At 38.1% G+C, this 21,959-nt stretch overlaps 2 protein-coding genes across 11 annotated transcripts in view; both read left to right on the forward strand.

Annotated features, from left to right (window-relative positions):
* LOC127359601 (endonuclease domain-containing 1 protein) overlaps positions 1–16,405 on the forward strand; it is a 28,831-nt gene extending 12,426 nt beyond the window's left edge. For 3 of the 6 annotated variants that reach the window (XM_051393540.1, XM_051393538.1, XM_051393539.1), the window contains exon 4: positions 10,975–11,686. In XM_051393540.1, coding sequence (XP_051249500.1) covers positions 10,975–11,377 — 403 coding nt within the window. In that variant the 3' untranslated portion in view covers positions 11,378–11,686. Of the gene's footprint in view, positions 1–8,739; positions 8,942–9,480; positions 9,568–10,974; positions 11,687–14,407; positions 14,660–15,395 lie in introns of those variants that run through there. The other 3 variants (XM_051393544.1, XM_051393542.1, XM_051393541.1) reach the window with 3 other exon arrangements.
* A 1,049-nt stretch (positions 16,406–17,454) lies between these two features.
* LOC127359599 (uncharacterized) lies at positions 17,455–21,169 on the forward strand. Of its 5 annotated transcripts, none has more exons than XM_051393530.1 (3): positions 17,455–17,544; positions 18,949–19,299; positions 19,640–21,169. In XM_051393530.1, exons 2-3 carry the CDS (start codon positions 18,970–18,972, stop codon positions 21,035–21,037), a joined length of 1,728 nt encoding a protein of 575 aa, XP_051249490.1. In that variant the 5' UTR covers positions 17,455–17,544; positions 18,949–18,969; the 3' UTR covers positions 21,038–21,169. The 5 variants fall into 5 exon arrangements, with proteins under 5 accessions (XP_051249490.1, XP_051249492.1, XP_051249494.1 ...); XM_051393532.1 differs by having other exon boundaries at positions 17,458–17,544; positions 18,961–19,299; XM_051393534.1 differs by having other exon boundaries at positions 17,524–17,541.
* Positions 21,170–21,959: the final 790 nt, after the last annotated feature.

Genomic DNA, 21,959 nt, shown 5'->3' on the forward strand with positions numbered 1-21,959 from the left:
TTGTTCCCTCTCCAAACAGAGGATCAGATTGGTGTGGTAGTTTTTATACCTTAGCAAGGGTGTCTACAGGTATCACAGAGTTCAATTAAATGCCATGCCTATAGCAAAATCATATTCCAAAAGATTCCAATCTTCAAAATTCCATAAAATAATCAAATCCAATTGTTAGCAGCAGTTATCAGCAAACCCCAGGATGTTCTTGTACATAGAGTACAAGTAGTCTCTAGATATCTGTGATGATTTTCCATGTTTCACTGCAGCATTTTTAATAATTAGACGCTAAAATATTATGAAGACCACAATGGAAATAAGTCCTGGACTTAGTGCTTTTTATCCTCGATTGTACTTTGTGTCCTTCATGTGTAAGGCATTTTGATACAATTAAATGAATCAAATCAAATCCCATTAATTTCTACATAGGCACGTTATTAAAAATCTACTAAAAAATCTTGTCAAATTATCATCAGCAAACAGCTATTTTTGCACAAACTTGTCTCATATTGACAAGGCTTTGAATCAGAGTTATATTTCTTTACCTGGTAGTCCTTGATTAACTCTCAAGTGTTTTCACCAATGTAGAGAGTGAGGCCTCTGATCACAGCTTCTCTTCGGGACTCAATGTTGCTGTCCTACAAAAATATGAAATGAGATTACTCATTAATATGAGAAATATAAGATTAATATAAAATATGAGATTACAGATGTCAGAAAGCAACTACATAAAACTAACTACTACTACACTGTTGTAAATACATGCCTCATTTAACATGTCAAGGGTCTCATCAAGTTTCTTCCCAACGGCTCCACCCTTCCTCCTGTACAGGCTCAACAGCTTGGGTGTGTATTGGTCCAACTTGCCCAGGAATGTGGACTGCAGTGGCTTCAGTGTGATCCTGCGGAATTCCTCCTTGATCTGAGAGAGACCGAGAGAGAAACATGGAGATGTAGAAACATAATGAGATAGAGAGAAAAGAATTACAGACATACATGGGCAAGAGAAACAGAAAAATTAATCCAAAGACTACACTGAAATCGACATTTAAGTGATAAGGGATGCTGCACCGGAAGTGCAAGAATACTGCTTATTTTTTCCACAGGTAATCAGGTAAGAATAGCTTTCATTCTGGCAGCCTCATCAGGTAAATATATTGCTCATTTCCCTCCCACAGTTAATCAGATAAGTTTAGCTTTTTTTCTCAGAGCTTCATGAGCTAAGCATTGTGTTCATTAGCTTGCACATATAATGAAGTCAGCAAAGTTTTTCTTGGCAGTTTAATTTTGGCATATGCCTGGCTGAACTTGGGAATTAACAAGTGCCCCCAAAACACTCTTGAATCTTAAAAACTGGAAGATGTGCGACTTTCAAAATTGCGAAAGTAAACTAAATATTTTTAGCAAATGTAATGTGTTTTAAACAATTTAATAGCAAACTCTCTCCAGCTAGTAACACACACATGTTGCAAATACATTTACAATAAAGTTCTAATAAATCACGCTGTTCTAGATACGGATGAATTACACACATAATATATATATAACCAACTATTTGTCAGGCCTGTGAGTGAACAGTGAATCTTATTTTTGCCCCACATTCGATACTACAATTAACCAAGTGTTTGTATATACAAACCTCCATCCGTAGTTGTAAAGTCACCTGGTAAGGATACATCAGAGTTAGTTACTGACCATGGCAATTAACCAAAACTACACTATAATAAACGTCCAAAATAAAATGCATGAAAACTAGTAACTCAACTTTTCAGATTTGATTTGACCTAAACATCTTTATTTTACGTCTTCCACACGTATCATTTATCTAATGTTCATTTTATCTCTTTGCAGATTATTTCTGTTTCTTGCATGCGTTCAAACCTTCCTGAAGCACATTGTATATTTATTCAGCTGTTACTTAATCAGCAGTTGTTAAATTAGCTCATTAATAGGAGAAAAATGTCAGCAGTTACATAAAAACACACACACACAACAAAACACAAGATATATCTTCCTGCTTTAAAATAGTTACACTCTTCATGAAACTGAATGTGATGCTTGAATGTCTCATATGACAGCAATGTTTCCACATGACTTTTTATGACTTCTGGCCATTGTTTGAACAAAATAACAGTTCTCCTGTTCATACATTAATAATTGCAAGTTGCTTTTTGAGCAAGTTTATTTTTTATTTCTGCAACATTATGAAAACTGGAAACAGTTTTTTCGAAGTCGCGACCTTCCTAAAAAGGTACTTATAGTGTTCATGTGTTCTGTGTTTCAGCTTAGTGCTGATATTTCCTTTTCTTCTTTTAATACAAGGGGACTCAAAGACTCTATCAAACCTAAAGCTGTATTTCTGTTTTGTAAAGGGCAAAAGGCTAACTGCATATTCCTTCAAGAAACACACTCTGATGCATCAGACGTTAAGTTCTGGACTCAGTGGGGAGATAAAATCCTCTTCAGTCATGGTACAAATCGCTCGGCAGGTGTAGCTATATATATTTCTGTAATTTAGAAAAAACGTAGACAAGAAAAAGATGCAATCTGCAGCCTCATAATAGAGGGGAAAGAATGCACAGAAACAAATCTAATCACAAAAGAGGTTCTGAATTTCTACAGCAAACTTTATACATCTTCATACTCTGAACGAAATGCTAAGCTATTTTTTGAAGAAAAAAAAAATTTAAAAAAAAATTAAAATTCCAGTAATTGATGATAACTTTTTCCTCAACTTTTGTGAGGAGGATTTAAGAATGGGTGAATTTGACTGTACCGTGAAAAAAATAGCATCTGATCGTGCACCAGGCCCAGATGGAATAACAGCTAACTTCTACAAACATTTCTGGGACGACATCAAAACACTGCTACTGAAGGCTTTAAATGAATGTATAAATAACAAATTGGGCAATTTAAGACCTATCACTCTTTTAAATACAGATTATAAAATTCTCACATCAGTGTTGGCAACAAGATTAAAATCAGGCATATCAAAGATTATTAGCCCAAGTCAATCAGGATTCCTCAAAGGAAGATCCATCCACAACAACATCCGCTTGGTTCAGGACCTCATTGATTATGGTGATTTAATAGAGGATGATGGTTTTATGCTATATTGGATTTCTATAAAGCATTCGACTCTGTTGAACATTCATTTATCTTTGATACACTGAAGCACTTTGGATTTGGCAGCAAGTTTTTAGATATGATTATTATGTTGCACACAGATATCAACAGCTGTGTTTCCCTCCCAGGAGGTACATGCCCCAGGTTAAAAAAAAATCCAATATTGATGATTTAAACATAAATGGTCAAGAATTAGTAATGAGCCAGCTAGTTGATGACACAACATTGTTCTTGAAGAATAAAGAACAAGTTCCTTTGGCCTTAAAAGCAATTGAGCTGTTCAAGGCCTCCCGGTTGAACCTTGACAAATGTGAACTCATGAGCATCCACAACTGCTCGGACACTTCATTATATAATATACCTGTGAAAAAAGACACTCGATACCTCGGAATTTGGATAACCAGATGCCCTGATACCAGAGAGAAAAAGAACATTCAAGATACTGTTGATAAATGTAAGAAAAAACTTAACATGTGGTTGCAGAGAGACATGACCCTGTTTGATAGAACTCTGCTAACTAAAACAGAAACTATGTCTCGGTTGATCTACCCTGCATACTCTTTAGCTATATCACCCAAAGTCGTAAAGGTTATTAATAAATTAAATTTTAACTTTATTTGGAGAAATAAGCATCAGGAAAAGGAAATTTGCTTAAAGGCTATGAAGTAAGTGGGATAAAAGCTATAGATATCTTCCTGCTTTAAAATAGTTACACTCTTCATGAAACTGAATGTGATGCTTGAATGTCTCATATGACAGCAATGTTTCCACATGACTTTTTATGACTTCTGGCCATTGTTTGAACAAAATAACAGTTCTCCTGTTCATACATTAATAATTGCAAGTTGCTTTTTGAGCAAGTTTATTTTTTATTTCTGAAGCATTATGAAAACTGGAAACTGTTTTTTCGAAGTCGCGACCTTCCTAAAAAGGTACTTATAGTGTTCATGTGTTCTGTGTTTCAGCTTAGTGCTGATATTTCCTTTTCTTCTTTTAATACAAGGGGACTCAAAGACTCTATCAAACCTAAAGCTGTATTTCTGTTTTGTAAAGGGCAAAAGGCTAACTGCATATTCCTTCAAGAAACACACTCTGATGCATCAGACGTTAAGTTCTGGACTCAGTGGGGAGATAAAATCCTCTTCAGTCATGGTACAAATCGCTCGGCAGGTGTAGCTATATATATTTCTGTAATTTAGAAAAAACGTAGACAAGAAAAAGATGCAATCTGCAGCCTCATAATAGAGGGGAAAGAATGCACAGAAACAAATCTAATCACAAAAGAGGTTCTGAATTTCTACAGCAAACTTTATACATCTTCATACTCTGAACGAAATGCTAAGCTATTTTTTGAAAAAAAAAAAAAAAAAAAAAAAAAAAAAAATTCCAGTAATTGATGATAACTTTTTCCTCAACTTTTGTGAGGAGGATTTAAGAATGGGTGAATTTGACTGTACCGTGAAAAAAATAGCATCTGATCGTGCACCAGGCCCAGATGGAATAACAGCTAACTTCTACAAACATTTCTGGGACGACATCAAAACACACTCAAAAAAATGCAATAATTTATTTCTGAGGCAGTCCTTGGTAAACACGATGTACCCTGGATGTACAAGGACACATATTCTCCAGAGTTAGAAGAAAACTGACATTAAGGCGATTAGAACAAAATTCTTGAAATTTCCAATTCCCCCTTAACATAAAGAAATACATTTTAAAACTGTAAATGAGATCTACCCATCGAATGAATTCATTATGGCAAGATTTAAATTTGAAGTGGATAATTGTTATTTATGCAACACAAATGTAGAAACCACAGAACACAATTCCAGTGTGGAATGCTTGGAAGAATGATTTCTCTTTACTTATTGAATGTATAAAGAAGGTACAAAACACCCAGAAACTTTACACTCTTATGTTAGAACACAATTTAATTTAATCCCTTGCTAAGCTCCTTTTTTAAGTATACTGCCCAACATCTTATATACTCTTCTTTTGTTTTACTTATTTTATTTTCTTAGCTTTTACTTAATCCTAAAATGTCTCTCTCTATATGATGTATTTGTTGTAAATGTTAAACAGAATTCATTAGGAGGTATGAACATGATTTTGAATGTAATAGTTGTTATATACCAAGAGTTTGTCACTGTAACATGTTTCTGATACAATTTCCAATAAAGCATTTGAAAAAAAAAAAAAAAGGTTTCGAAGTCGCGTGCAGGACGGACCAAATATGCGACGATGTTTGTACTTGAGAAGATCGACTGGGATAAGTAAATAATGCTTGTAAATAAAAAACACACAATATATTGTATTTTGAACAAATGCATATTAATTTCAAACGATACATTTTCATGTAAAGATACAAACAAAAAAGATTTTTATTGTTAATTTCACAGATTTTATTAATGTTATATTTACAAATGCTCAGAATGTAAAACAATGCCCGAGTGTCAGGGAGAAGAAAACACTAAATTTGTTAAAAAAGAAGCCAAAGAAGAAGTATTTATGATTGTTAAAAACGTAATATGGACAGAGAATTGCATCAAAGGTTCCTGAACAGATCTGGGAAACTCTGTTGCAATGTGCACAGGAAATTCATCCAGAATTTACACATCTTCCAGCAGTTAATGTGTTCACTGTTTAGGTTCATTGTACAGTTAATCAGCTGTTCTCTACTGTGGTTGTTACACATTGACTACAATTTTAAATATCCATTAAATATGTCACATAGTCAGGGACCTCCAGTTTACTGGTAGATATTAAAAGGGTCCCTTGAGGATAAAGGTTGGGAACCGTTGGCATAGATAACCTAGTAGCCTCATTAGGTCCATCTGCAAATAAGTGGTATATGCTACGTTAAACCTGTTGGTGAGCAGGAGGATTTTGCATAAAATGTGGGCGTTGACTGCGGAGCCAGTGGAGGTGGATTAGGGTGGGGGTGATGTGGACATACTGGAGTCTGTTTAGGGCTTTGCTGGGCACCCTGGAAAGAGGGGGGGGGTTTGCACATTTAGAACATTTTTGATGACTTTTGACATTTAAAGTCACATTTATAGTCTGTGTTTCCCCAACATAGCAGATATTTTAATCATAGCTACAGATTATATGTCTGTGTGCTTCTAAACTGTTCACATATTCCAATTTCTTACCTGATCATCTGTATGGAGTTTGTTCCCGTCCGCATTGAGACTCAATATATAATATTCTGCTTTTATTAATAGTTTTATTTACTGCATATTCTCATCACAGCACATGAATAAACTGTAGGAACCCCAGCTGGTCGAGCCAGAGTTGGTGAGATATGAGTAAAACTGTGAGAGAGGGGTTATTTGCATGTTTGTAGATAACCTCGAGGATGAGGCAGAAATATAACACCAGACTTAATCTAGAGATCTGGAGAGAGAGGAGAGAGAGGAAAGCTCAAATTAACTATTTACACAGAGAGTTTACGTAAAAACTGTCTATAACTGTACTCAAGCAGTGAGCGCCTCCTGCTCCTACCCCTCCACACCACACCTACAGACCGGTGTAGGTAGGTATTGACTGCCTGAGAAAGAGGAGAGGGAGAACAGACCCTGGCACTGTTGGCAGAAGAGCCTTGGACTGCTCTATTGTATCGTATAAAAGCATCTGGGGGTTGGGACAAAAGCTTGACAGGGAGGTTGAGAGGCCGTCTTGATTTTAAGAGGTTCAAGAAAACTTATGTCAGATTTTATTAATTTCTGTGAAAGAAAACCGGATGAAAGTTTAGATTATTAGTCAAGATCTAAACTTTGAAGAGAAAAAGCTGTATTCACGGAGCTTTAACTCTCTGATAAACAGCCTTGTCCCGCATTAGAAGAGAACCACAGTTAAACAACCAAATAGCTAATAAAACAATGCCCAAGTGTCAGGGAGAAGAAAACACTACATTTGTTAAAAAAGAAGCCAAAGAAGAAGTATTTATGATTGTTAAAAACACAATACAGACAGAGAATTGCATCAAAGGTTCCTGAACAGATCTGGAAAACTCTGTGTCGCAATATTCCTCGGAAATTCATCCAGAATTTACACAACTTCCAGCAGTTAATGTGTTCACTGTTTAGGTTCATTGTACAGTTAATCAGCTGTTCTCTACTGTGGTTGTTACACATTGACTACAATTTTAAATATCCATTAAATATGTCACATAGTCAGGGACCTCCAGTTTACTGGTAGATATTAAAAGGGTCCCTTGAGGATAAAGGTTGGGGACCATTGGCATAGATAACCTAGTAGCCTCATTAGGTCCATCTGCAAATAAGGGGTATATGCTACGTTAACCCTGTAGGTGAGCAGGAGGATTTTGCATAAAATGTGGGCGTTGACTGCGGAGCCAGTGGAGGTGGATTAGGGTGGGGGTGATGTGGACATACTGGAGTCTGTTTAGGGCTTTGCTGGGCACCCTGGAAAGAGGGGGGGGGGTTTGCACATTTAGAACATTTTTGATGACTTTTGACATTTAAAGTCACATTTATAGTCTGTGTTTCCCCAACATAGCAGATATTTTAATCATAGTTACAGATTATATGTCTGTATGCTTCTAAACTGTTCACATATTCCAATTTCTTACCTGATCATCTGTATGGAGTTTGTTCCCGTCCGCATTGAGACTCAATATATAATATTCTGCTTTTATTAATAGTTTTATTTACTGCATATTCTCATCACAGCACATGAATAAACTGTAGGAACCCCAGCTGGTCGAGCCAGAGTTGGTGAGATATGAGTAAAACTGTGAGAGAGGGGTTATTTGCATGTTTGTAGATAACCTCGAGGATGAGGCAGAAATATAACACCAGACTTAATCTAGAGATCTGGAGAGAAAGGAGAGAGGAAAGCTCAAATTAACTATTTACAAAGAGAGTTTACGTAAAAACTGTCTATAACTGTACTCAAGCAGTGAGCGCCCTCCTGCTCCTACCCCTCCACACCACACCTACAGACCGGTGTAGGTAGGTATTGACTGCCTGAGCAAGAGGAGAGGGAGAACAGACCCTGGCGCTGTTGGCAGAAGAGCCTTGGACTGCTCTATTGTATCGTATAAAAGCATCTGGGGGTTGGGACAAAAGCTTGATAGGGAGGTTGAGAGGCCTTCTTCATTTTAAGGGGTGTAAGAAAACTTATGTCAGCTTTTATTAATTTCTGTGAAAGAAAACCGGATGAAAGTTTAGATTATTATTCAAGATCTAAACTTTGAAGACAATATTCTCTGAGTTTTAACTCTCTGATAAACAGCCTCGTCCCACATTAGAAGAGGACCACAGTTAAACAATCAAATAGCTAATAAAATAATGCCCAAGTGTCAGGGAGAAGAAAACACTAAACCTGTCGGTATGTATGAGACCATACGTATTGTGCTAAAAAACCTGCAGCTTCATGAGGCTAAAGTTCCAGTCTTATCAGTTCCAAATTTGAATTGGTCCATCTTTGAATGCTCTTTGTACATGCAGACTTCTGCTCCCCTATCTAACTGTCAGTTTCAGGGTCCTATATTCATCAGGTTATGAACAGTATTTTCCTTCCACAGTTATGCAAAGTGTCTTTTAGTGTCTTCAGTCAGTTTGGACTGAACTGAGGAACTGTGTGGAGTCTTTGTCTGGACACGTGTTAATTAAGAGTAATCCATTACTTACTGTTAGCACATCCTTTCTTTCACTGCCATAAACTGCTGAATGTTCTGTATAAATTAGACTCCCTCCATGATCTTGTTTCATAGCTGAGGAAGACCTTCTGGTTTCCACTGCTGCATAAACGCAAAGACGCTGTTTGGAAGACTTTTGGGAAGCCTGCACACCAGTTGGTAAGTTTTATCTTCCTTAATACTATTCCTATTACTACTATTACATAAATTATATTCACTTAAGGCTTTTCCCCTCACATTGGACATTGAAAATTAAGTGAATACTCATTTGCTGAAGCATAGCTGTTATCTTCCATCCTCTTCCTGGGACCTATAATGGAGCAATTGGTATTGTAGCTGTAGTTTTCAATGTAAAGGAGAAGGGGATGTTATATTTTATTAAATAGACCCCCTTAAGTAAGACTTGAGGACTAACCGACTCGTTGAAACATTGCCTGGGGTTTATGTTAATTTTCGACAAAATCCAATAAGAGCAAGATAGAGCTGCTAATGTAAAAAGCATATGCTCATAATGTATAAATGACACCAGCACCCTCAAAACTTACTCTTTTTACAAGAGACGACAAGACAAATGTTTTACTCTACATCTTCAGTCAAGAGGCAACTTAACTGAAGAGAATTAAGTATACTTGTAACTGCAACCTAACTTAACTCTAATGATTGATTGTGTTTGTTCTCTCCTCTGATCAATGATACAGTGTCTGAAGATGGTGAAACTGAAGACAGGGTCTCTCTGGTTCCTCGCTGCCTTCCTCTTCCTGTCCACTGTTCCCACAGTGGCTGAGGTGCTACATGCATTTTCTTTGTGTGAAGGGTTTCTCCTTCAGGGAAATCCGCCACAGATCCCAGGCATCGTAGTCGGCAAGAACATCCAGAAACAGAACCAATACAAACTCATTTGCCAGATTTACAATAATGTGCCAAGGTTTATGACGCTCTACGACACCAAGAACAGGATTCCAGTGTTTTCTGCTTACGTGCACAGAGGGGACGGAGGAGGGGCAAGACCTCGAGGGGAACTCTGGAAGATCGAACCACAGGTGTGTTTTTCTTTCTCTGATTCATAAAAGACTGAATTAATAAACATACAGTGATATTATATTTTGTGTGCCACTCGTGCATCCACATCCATAGAAATACTACGACTATTAACTACTAATAACAATAATTGTAATCTACCACTATAAGGAATAACAATCATACAACTACTTTCACTGCACTTTCATGTAGAGGACACTGGTCTACTGACAGTTTGTTCAACCCTGGTTGGACCCTCTAATATTAAAACAGCTGTCAGAGGTTAGTTTATGGTTTTCTCTTTAAGCAGAGACTCCAGGCTGCAGCGTCAGACTGGTGATATTCTGTTTTTGTTATTGTCAGAAAAATCCATTAAAAAGCCAACAGCAACAATACTTTCTGACTTCTCCACTCTGTCTGCAGCAGTAAAAAGATCTGCTCACAGATATATAGTTTTATTTAATAAGGTTCAGTAATTTCCTAAAACATAAGTGTTTTTTATCAAATGCTACTCAAATAGGAGAAAACTGTTCATTTGTTTTGGAATATTTTCAGTGGTGGATTATTATCATTATTATACTGGTGATGCAGTGAGGATTTGGTGCAGAAGGACTGTGTATGTGAGTTAAATTAAATTAGTGTGTGTTCATGGCTCTTTATATCTGCCCAGGTATTACAGTTAAAAATTAGCCAGGATAGTTAAACTGTCACAATTACAGAGATGATAATTAATTAAGATCATTAATGATCAATGTCTCTGTCACTTTAAATTGTATGAACCAATTTCAAAAACATGTCAGCAACAATGTGGCTCACTGACAGCAGTGAAGCTCTATAGCACAAAGCAATAAGAGTAATTAATTAAATATAATTTTTAATGTACGCTTAATTTACTTTATGGATATCAGCCTTCATTAACTTGGTCTCTAACTCTTACAGCTGGATGATGAAAAGACCCAGGACAACACGAACATGGTGGATGTAGAGGCAAGAAGAATCTACCCCAACCAGGCCGGGCGAATAGATTATGCTGAAGGTCCACAGTATAACAGGGGCCATTTATTTCCAAGTACTCATGCGTTCAATCAAGATGACAAAATATCCACCTTCACCCTGACCAACGTCGCTCCACAAATAGCAGCATTCAATGGGCAAAGCTGGGGCAGAATGGAGAGGTGTGTCACATGTGTTATGGAGAGATACTGCATTGAAGCCAATGTTATAAAAGCCTTTGTGGTGGTGGGAGCAATTCCCAGCGCCGAAGATAAGAATGATCCCAAAAAAAACAAGCTCAATGAAAGGGTTAATATTCCCTCCCAGTTCTGGTCTGCCTTCTGCTGCTACAGTGCCGTCGAGAACAAGTGGATAGCGAGTGCGTTCTGGGGCAAAAATGTTGCAGATACAGATCCAAACCAACATATGCAGACCAGGACTCTGCAAAAACTCATTGATGACCTGAAAATTACTGCGTTTCCTCCAACCAAGAAAGACTTGCCTTCCGTTTGTCCTCTCGACACAACTGTTGCTAACTTGTACCCAAATTTTGCAAACCAAAACAACTGTGATTGCCCAACCTGAATTTAACCATGTATGCCCTTCCCATTTCAAGCTCTGCCCCTTTCACCCCCACATCTGGCCCTCTAGCTTCAACATTGGGCATCAATCTTATATTGTACCCCACAACCCCGCCCCCTTTTTCTTTTAAGCTTCAATCTGAGCAAATTATTTATATTTTACTGTACTATACTTTTAGTGTAGTTTCATTTGTTACAATGATAGGACACTGGATTATCGTCCTTTGAATGGCTTCAGATGGAAGACACAAAGTAAATGTACATGATTTATAAAATGTGAATGAAATAAAGTGCAGAACAGCCTGACTGCAAACACTGTGTGTGAAGTGGTTATTTTATCTTTACAGAGAATTAATTACACACACATCCATCAAACTCTACAGGACGACAACAAGAAGACAAAACTGAGCTTCTATCAACGTCTCATCAAATGTCTCGTATAGAAGAGAAGATTCATTATATTATCTCAAACATGGTCTTCAGATAGTTTCATCATTGCTGAACCACAAACAGAATGTTAAACTCTGCAGTGTTAATCAATGTAATATCCATCAATCCTTCATTGATCTATTCTGAATATATTTTAAGACTCTGTATGAGCCCTTCATTTACTGTGGCCCCAGAGTGCCATCTAGTGTCCTTCCTGTATATTTCAGTTTGTACTGAAACATATTAACTTCATGAATATGGAGGACTGAAAGTGCCACAATTAAATAAATAAATACACCATTGAATAATTACTTAAATGTGTCATTAATTAATTAAAATTGGAATTAAATGCATAAATGTGTAATTAAATGTGTCATTCATTAATTCAAATACCGATTCATTTAATGTAAAATACAAATATAATTATTTCACTATTTACATTTACATTTCATGGTCCTTTCATGAATTACTTAAAACTGTCAAAGCCAGCCATCAAACTCAGACGGGGGGGGGGTTAACGCGAATCTAGCCGGATCCATTGCTTTGGTCTGAAGTAGAGTGCCTGTAAGATCTTCATGAACTTTCTAGGGCAGAGGTCGCTAACAGGCGAGTCTGGACCCAGACACCGTCCTATGCTGACCCAGACCTATAATCAGTTCATTATTGAAGGATTCTAAATTTTGATGGGGAGCTTCTATTTTAACCAGTACAGCTTTTCTAGTCTTTACAGTATTTGTTTAGCAGATCAGGAAGCTCACAGACTAATCGCATGCTAGTTAAGCCATCCCACGTGATGCTGCTCAGCCAATCAAATCTGTTTAAACAGCGCGACTGAATACAGAGATGAGAGCGATGAGAGAGGAGGGACAGACAGAAAGAGAAGTCACAGATACATGGAGAGGAAACGGACAGATGAGTGAGCGAGAGACAACAGAAGATTTATGGCGCTCTCTAAGAAGAGAAAAGTGGATAGAAAATCGAGCTTTTAATGGACAGATTCATTCACATTCATTCTTCCCACTGGGAGCACATAACCAGTGTGTCTCATACGTTCAGTTTTCATCAAACATACTCACTCAAGTCTGAACAAGGTCACAGAAAATAAGCAGGCTCAGATCCCAATATGATCACTCAACCAGTATCCTGACCAGTGTTGGGAGTAACGGCGTTTAAGTATAACGGCGTTACTAACGGCGTTATATTAAGTAAGTAAGTAACGGAGTAACTTAATGAAGTACTTTTCCCATCGTTGTAACGCCGTTACCGTTACTGAGAATGTAAAGTGGCGCGTTACTTGCGTTCCTACAATGTGGTGAATGAAGCGCAGCGGTGTCAGGCTTTCTGACAGCCACACATCAGCTGCCAGCAGAGGGCAGGGTGGTGATGATGATCGGCTGGGTGGGCGGATGCCAAGACAGAGACAATGGCGACGAGCTAGGGAAATTCAAAGGTAGCGATATCAAACTGGAAGTACCGACACTACTACTCGCTTACTGAAGTTAAAGGAAGAATGTTTATGTAACGTGTGTGAATTTTATTTTCAATATTTATTTTGTTTTATTTATTTTATTTTTATTTCTATGCATATGGCCGGCTGCAATCTATTGAGTTCAAATAAATACCAAATGTTCTAAAATACTGTATATAGTGTTTTATTCTTTATTCAGTGATTATAAACATCTTTAACGTTATAGATGATGTTATAGAATGTAATTATAGACCATAAAAAATAACATCACAGTTACTTTGCTGAATAACTAATTACTTTTACAATGTGGTAACTGAGTTACTATCTCAGTTACTTTTTGGGATAAGTAATTTGTAACTATAACTAATTACTTTTTTAAAGTAAGATGACCAACACTGATCCTGACCCATTCATTCACTGCCCAACGAGGGAGAGAGGTTAGAGCTCAATTCTCTCACTGAACAACAGAAAGTGTATAGAAAGATATAAAAGGGAAAGAAAGAGAAACTGTTCAATTGTAAAGATGTGTTGATGTTAATTTATAAAATTTGTTGAGACTGTTAATCAAGATATGAAACAGAGAAAAAGGGAAACTCAAGCTGCTGCTACAATTTATTTTTCAAAGTTAAACACTTTATTTTATTTTTTAGACTTAGCAGAGGATGTGGGAGCAGGAGCTGCTGACCCAGAGCATGTAGCGAGTAAAGCAGAGGAACTTATTGAAGTTCTTGGAGTTATTTCCGCACTTTCTGACCAAGATATTGACCACAGAGTGACTGCAGATTTAGAAGAAGTAGTCCAATAGCGCCACCCAGTGTATTGGAATGTGTTCACTAGCTCTGCATCGATTATCTGGAATTGATTGCTTGATGCGCAGGGTAACCAATCAGGCGTTAGGTTCCGCCTACCAACTTTTGATGGGTGAGTTTGACCGTTTTAAGTAATTCATGAAGCACTGCAACGAAGGACCATGAAATGTAAATGTAAATAGTGAAATAATTATATACGTATTTTAAATTAAATGAATCAGTATTTGAATTAATTAATGACACATTTAATATCATATTTATGTATTTAATTCCAATCTGGTTCCTCGCTGCCTTCCTCTTCCTGTCCACTGTTCTCACAGTGGCTGAGGTGGTAAAGAAGGTGTCAGACTGTGACCAGTTTCTCCTTGAGAAAACTCCACCAGAGCTCCCAGACATCTTGAAGGGCGGGAAAATCCAGGACCAGAACCGATACAAACCAATTTGTCAGACTTACGATAATGAGAGAAGGTTTCTGACGCTCTACGACACCAGGAACAAGATTCCAGTGATTTCTGCTTACCAGTACAAAGGGGAAAAAGAACCGGGAAGACCCAAGGACCGTTGGATGATAGAGCCACAGGTGTGATTTTCTTTCTCTGATTCATAAAAGACTAAATCAATAAACAAACAGTGATTTGTATTTAGTATGCAAGTGATTTCCACAAGTGAATTCTCATCCATAGTAGAAATACTACGACTATTAACTACTTAAAACAATAATACTCATCATCATCATGCTGCATGCCAATGCAGTGACACATCCCTGTCATAGTAATAGTTTCATAGAATTAGTTCTAGCAGGGGTTTCACAATTACTTTCACTGCGCTCATGTCACCCTTTTCATATTACAACATCTGTCAGATGTTAGTTTATGGTTTTGTTTTCAAGTAGAGACTCCAGGCTACAGCATCAGGCTGGTGATATTCTTGTTTTATGTTATTGTCATGAAAATCCATTAAAAAGCCAACACCAACGATACTTTCTGACTTGTCCACTCTGTCTGCAGCACTCAGTGCTGTAATATATAGTTTAGTAGTAGTTGTAAAGTATTTTCAGCAGAATATAGAGTAGTATAGTCAGTATTTGGGGTAGCAGGATGGTGTATGTGGGATTGATTCAAAATAAACTACAGTGTGTGTGTTCATGGTAATGAAGGAACATGTAACCCAGAGCAACAGTGTAGCTCATTGACAACAATGAAGCTCTATAGCACAGAGGAATAAGATTGATGAATTAAACTGCATTTTTACTGTACATTTAATTTACTTTATGGATACTCTGTCTGCATCATTAACTTGGTTTTTAATTCTTACAGCTTGAGAACGAAGCTGACAAGAATAAGAATATGGCAGATGAAGAAAAAGGCAAAACCTACGACCACCAGGCCATGGACACTGATTACACTACAAGCACACAGTATAACAGGGGCCATTTATTTCCAAGCATTCATGCGTCCACCAAATCTGACAAAACATCAACCTTAACCCTGACCAACATCGTTCCACAAGAAGTCACATTCAATAGGGAAACCTGGAGCAATATGGAGAAGTGCATCAGATGTCTTATGGATCATAACTGCAAGAGCGACGGCTTTGTGGTGGTGGGCCAACAACCCAGCCCCAATAACTTTCTCCACAACAGGGTTAATATTCCCTCCACGCTCTGGTCCGCATTCTGCTGCTACAACCCCAAATCGAAGAAGTGGATATCGGCTGCACACTGGGGCAACAATGTGGATCAATCTGATAACCTCCCGATCAAGACACTTGGAGAACTCCATCAACAACTTAACAACGCCCAAGTGTTTGACAAACAGTGTCCTCTCACTAAATCTGTGACTGATAAAATGATTAAAGCCTGCCCAAAAATCTGCAGATCAGATTAACCACATCTGACCCTCTATATTTTGTCCTGCCACATCTACTTGCCCATTCGCTTCTATATCTGCCTCTCACTTCACCACATTTGTGAGATATGAAAGTAGTTTTTTGGGGGTTTCTCCCTGTATGAGTATATAACTTTGGTGAAAATTGGGAGAATCAAACAGCATTCAATCTGTGATTATACAGTTATTGAATTGATTAACATTTTGTGAATATTTGATAATCTGCTAACCTGCACAAATAGAAAATAATTTGTCTTCAAGCTTTAATGTCAGCAAATTATTTACATTTTACTGTACTATACTTTTTGTATAATTTCATTTGTTACAATGATAGGACACTGGATGAGTGTCCGTTGAATGGCTTCAGATGGAAGACACAAAGTAAATGTACATGATTTGTAAAATAATTATAATAAACTGCAGAACAGCCTGACTGCAAACACTGTGTGTGAAGTGGTTATTTTATCTTTAGAGAGAATTAATACACATACACACATCCATCAAACTCTACAGGACGACATTGATCTATTCTGAAGATTTTTTTTTTAAAGACTGTCTGAGCCCTTTATTTACTGTGGCCCCAGAGCGCCATCTAGTGTCATTTTTGTATATTTCAGTTTGTACTGAACCATATCCAACTTCATAAATGGTCAGTCACACTGTGTAAATACTGAATTTCAGATTCAAGGTACTTCTACTCTACTTGAATATTTCCATATTATACAACATTATATCTACATCTCAGAGGGAAATATTGTACTTTTTACTCCACTACATTTGTCTGATAGCTTTAGTTACTTTCCAGATTTGGTACTCTTCCTGTCCAGTGAAAACCACGTATCTTCAGATGTGTTGATGTTGAATGTTTGTGATAAACTGAAGGATGAAGTGTTGCTTTATGGGTTGAGAAAATTCTCCAACTTCTCAAGCTAAATAAACTATTTAAAAAACATCTTTGATTAGGTAGAAAACAGGACTGTTCTTGGAGAATATGATGCATTGCTGTAGATGAAACTACCCAACAGTGTATAAAGTAGTTAAAATGAGCTCAACATTAAAGTTACAACAGTAAAATGCAACATACACATTAATACAGCAGTGATATTAATCCAAAAATATCAGAAATAAAACACTGGATCATTTTACTGCACTGCACTAATACTTACACTTATTTGTTGTAAGATTGCAAACTTTACTTCAGTAAAGGTATATCTAGAGCTGCTAGCATGGCTTCTTTATTTCTACATCTTCTAGTAAGGAAAAGGTTTTCTTTTCATCAAATTCATCCTTTTTTCTGCTCATTAAGTAAAGTAACTTTGGGTTTCTTTGTCAGTTTGAACTGAACTGAAGTACTGTGTGAATGTGAAGCATGGTGCTGCCGAGCTCTGTATAGGAAAAGAGTAATCTATTACTGAGTGTTCGCACATCCTTTTCCCCACTGTCATAAACTGCTGAACGCTCAATATAAGTCACACTTCCCCCGAAAGTTTGACAAATGAGGAAGTCTGTCTGGTTTCCACTGCTGTATACACACAAAGACACCCTTTAGAAGATTTTTGGGAAGACTGTGCATGAGGTGGTGAGTTTTATCTTCCCCTGTTTATATTTAAATTGTATTAATTTTTATACAGAAGGACATCTGTTATTTTTATATTCTTATGAAGTTGTTTTACAGTTTGAATTGATATAATTATTATAATGCTTGTTAAATTTTAACAAAAACGTTTTCTGCACATACAATTATTCTTGCAATATATCATTTTCTTTTCTTTTCACTGTAAACTTTCTAAAAGTAAAATGATTACATCAACCATTTAAACAGACTAGAATTGTTTTTATAGATCATTCTTGTTCAGGTTTAGCATCTATTTTTAGCATGGTTGGTTTTATTTTCTGTACTTTATGTTGGAATAGATAAACTGAATCAACCATTTAGTAATTTCAATGTGTTGAAACCAGCTACTGAGAATGTATTGTAATGTAATTTTAACTGAGTGGGTGTAAGAAGAATCATAACCAACAACTCCATGCATCTTCCATTAGACATCAAGTAAGCAAAGCCCAACCCACTTAGTTACTGTTACTATGGCTGCCAAACAACAACAGTTTACGTGGCAGATTTACCATAGACATTTACAGTAGTTTTACATTTTAACAGTTCAAGAGAAGTGAAGACAGTGTTTGGCTTTACTTTATCCTGGATAACAATGGGTGGCGTTTCTAGAGTGTACAGCTCCTCAAATCCAAGGAGGTGACATACTGCGAGTTGAGGTTTTGGCTCGTCCGTAGCAGGAAACAATGGTGGCTCACCTGGTCACACACAATCTCGTATCCCAGATTTTAGGTGAGAAAGAGTCAACGCAGTAACAGAATCGGGATACATATTTGATCAGCACTGCTTAGTTTGACAGTTTGATTTGACTAACAGAGAATGAGTTTCACTTTAAATGGGACCATAATTTAAGAAATGAATGTCATGCTGTATGGAAGAAGGCTTCAAATTGAGACCACAAACTCACCAGGAAACTGTTTACTGAGCTAATAAATGAAGTGAGAAGTCAGAATAAATGAAGTGAGAAGTCGGCTCATTTCTCCATAAGACTGCATTGTATTGCTTTGTATTGCAGCCGATGGAGCTGCCCCCTGCTGGCCATTACACAGAATGCAGGTTTAAGACTATTAAAATGCTCCTTGGCTTAGGTAGGTACTGTATGTTGTTAGCTACACATCCATACATTATACTTTTGCTCTTGTGGCTTTTGTTTTGAAAAGGCTAGAGTGTGTAGTGTAGCTCTTACTACAGCCTGTACCCACCGCATCAACAGGTGGCGAAATCCAAAGCTTGCTCTTGTGCTCAGTTAAAGTTGCTTGTGTTAGTGGAATGCGCAATGCACACAAGTTTAAAAGCAGGAACTCTCCACCAGCTGCTGGAAATGAAAATAATTGCATTGTCTAACTGCAACCTGTTGTTCTCTTCTCTGAGTTAACAATACAGTGTTTGAAGATGGAATCACTGAAGACAAGGTCTCTCTGGTTCCTCGCTGCCTTCCTCTTCCTGTCAGCTGTTCTCACAGTGGCTGAGGTGGTAAAGGAGGTGTCAGACTGTGACCAGTTTCTCCTTGAGAAAGCTCCACCAGAGCTCCCAGGCATCTTGGAGGGCCGGAACATCAAGGACCAGAACCGGTACAAACCCATTTGCCAGACTTACAATAATGACAGAAAGTTTCTGACACTCTACGACACCAAGAACAGGATTCCAGTGTTTTCTGCTTACAAGTACAGAGGGAAGGGAGAAAGTAGGAGACCTCCAAACAACTGGAAGATAGAGCCACAGGTGTGTTTTTATTTTTTACTTGTAACAGACTATTAATAAACACATAGTAAAATTGTATTTTGGGGTGCAAGTTGCTATAGCGTGGTTTGTGCAGGATGTTAGTGTTTGACCCATGTTTAACCCTGGTCAAGATGAGACGAAAGGGGATTTGGCTCACATGCATTAACCCACTCATATAAGACCACCTATGGATGTTTGTCCCATGACACTGTGACGAACTGCTTGAGATGTTTGCCAGCTTTCGGACCTCATCTAAATTTCCTAATTGAAGGACATTTTACCTGTATTGTTTTATTGACTATTCTACCTGCATCTGTAACTCAGACTTTAACTTTTACAGCTTGAATACAATGATGACAAGAACATGATGCTTGGAGAAAGAAACAAAACCTACAACAACCAGGCCGGAGACATTGATTACAGAAACAATGGACGGTTCGATAGGGGCCATTTATTTCCAAGCTCTCATGCGTTCAACAAAACAGATAAAAAGTCCACCTTCACCCTGACCAACATCGTTCCACAAGTAAGCTCATTCAATCAGGGAAGCTGGAACAAAATGGAGACGTGCATCAAATGCATAATGGACAAATACTGCATCAACAACAATGGTGCTATTGAAGGCTTTGTGGTGACTGGAGCACAACCCAGCCCCAAAAACATCCTCAAGAACAAGGTTAATATTCCCTCCATGCTCTGGTCCGCATTCTGCTGCTACAGCGTCAACATGAAGGAGTGGATTGCGAGTGCGCACTGGAGCAAGAATGTTCCAGATAAACCTAAAAACAAATATCTGCAAGCCAAGACTCTGGAAGAACTCCATCAACAGCTGAGATCAGCAGACTCTGAATTTAAAGTGTTTCCTGGAACTCATTGTCCTCTCCGCACAACTGTTACTGAGTTTTACCCAGAAATAAATGACTGTCACTGTTCACCCTCCATTTCAACCACTTCTTCCACTCCCACCTCAACATCTGGCCATCCCACCCCCACATCTGGCCCTCCCACCTCAACATCTGGCCCTCTCACCCTAACGTCTGGCCCACTCACTCAAACATCTGGCCCTCTCACTCCAACCTCTGGCCCTCCCACCTCAACATCTGGACCTCCCACCTCAACATCTGGCCCACTCACTCCAACATCTGGCCCTCCCACCTCAACATCTGGCTCTCCCACCTTAACATCTGGCCCACTCACCCAAACATCTGGCCCTCTCACCCCATCGTCTGGCCCACTCACTCAAACATCTGGCCCTCTCACTCCAACATCTGGCCCTCCCACCTCAACATCTGGCTCTCCCACCTCAACATCTGGCCCTCTTACCTCAACATCTGGCTCTCTCACCCCAACATCTGGCCCACTCACTCAAACATCTGGCCCTCTCACTCCAACCTCTGGCCCTCCCACCTCAACATCTGGACCTCCCACCTCAACATCTGGCCCACTCACTCCAACATCTGGCCCTCCCACCTCAACATCTGGCTCTCCCACCTCAACATCTGGCCCACTCACCCAAACATCTGGCCCTCTCACTCCAACCTCTGGCCCTCCCACCTCAACATCTGGACCTCCCACCTCAACATCTGGCTCTCCCACCCCAACATCTGGCCCACTCACCCAAACATCTGGCCCTCTCACTCCAACATCTGGCCCTCCCACCTCAACCTCTGGCCCACTCATTGTAAACATCTGGTGGGGTAAATTAGACGACAGTGACCGCAAGCATCCGGATGATTAATGGGAAAAAGACCTTACCCCCCCCCCTTATTATTTTATTGCTATATGCTTCAACCGGAAGACACCAAATGTACATGATTTATAAAATTTGAATAAGATAAAAAACAAAAGAAAGAAAAATCCTGATTGTAAACACTGTGTGTGAAGTGATTTAATTAAACATTATTAATGAACATTTAAGATAAGATACATTATATTATCTCAATAGTACAATGTATTGTATGAGACAAATGTGGCAGCAACAGTCCTGTTTCAGCATTTTATAATAATTATATTTTCTATGGTCAGACCACCAGGAGGCAGCAGTGGCTCTGTGGTTGGTAACTACACAGATATTTGTACCATTTGTCAGTCAGACTGGTGGAGAAAGTAAATGCTGTGCAGACTGAGGATTAATGTCAACTCGGTGTAGGTGAGGTGAAGCAGAACAGACATCTTTCTATGGAAAAAAAAAAATCTCGATTTATTTTTGCAGCTGCAGATAGTCTTATAGGACCTGCTCTTTATCAGCAATGCTCCTTTTACAGTACATAGCGAGTTCTTATGAGAAGACATCAGTCTATTTTAGAATGAAATTATGTTGTTCAGTAACATGAGTATCAATCCAATATAAATCATGCATTCAGTCATTGTAATACTGTATTTAAGTAAGCAGTCCAAAGCAACAGTTCACTTAGTGTTGATACGTATGAGTTTAATCACATATACCATATTCTCTACACCTTTATTTACATTATAGCAGTTTTATCATAGAAACCAGGATGATTTGTTATTAAAACGTTCATGTTTGATAAATGATCACTTAACATGTTCGTGACAATTGTCCTGATCTCACCTTACTATATCATCTTCAGGAAGATAACTGAGGCCCTCTGATCACATCTCATCTGATTTCTGTCTCGTCTCATCCGATTAGAGACTTG

The sequence above is a fragment of the Dicentrarchus labrax genome, unplaced genomic scaffold (assembly GCF_905237075.1).
Source record: "Dicentrarchus labrax unplaced genomic scaffold, dlabrax2021, whole genome shotgun sequence".
NCBI lineage: Eukaryota > Metazoa > Chordata > Actinopteri > Moronidae > Dicentrarchus > Dicentrarchus labrax.

Excerpts from the sequence above, each read along its gene's own strand:
- LOC127359599 (XM_051393530.1), top strand. The coding sequence starts at position 18,970 with ATGGAATCACTGAAGACAAGGTCTCTCTGGTTCCTCGCTGCCTTCCTC. Across the intron at positions 19,300-19,639 it reads ACTGGAAGATAGAGCCACAG|CTTGAATACAATGATGACAA; the intron begins GTGTGTTTTTAT and ends TAACTTTTACAG.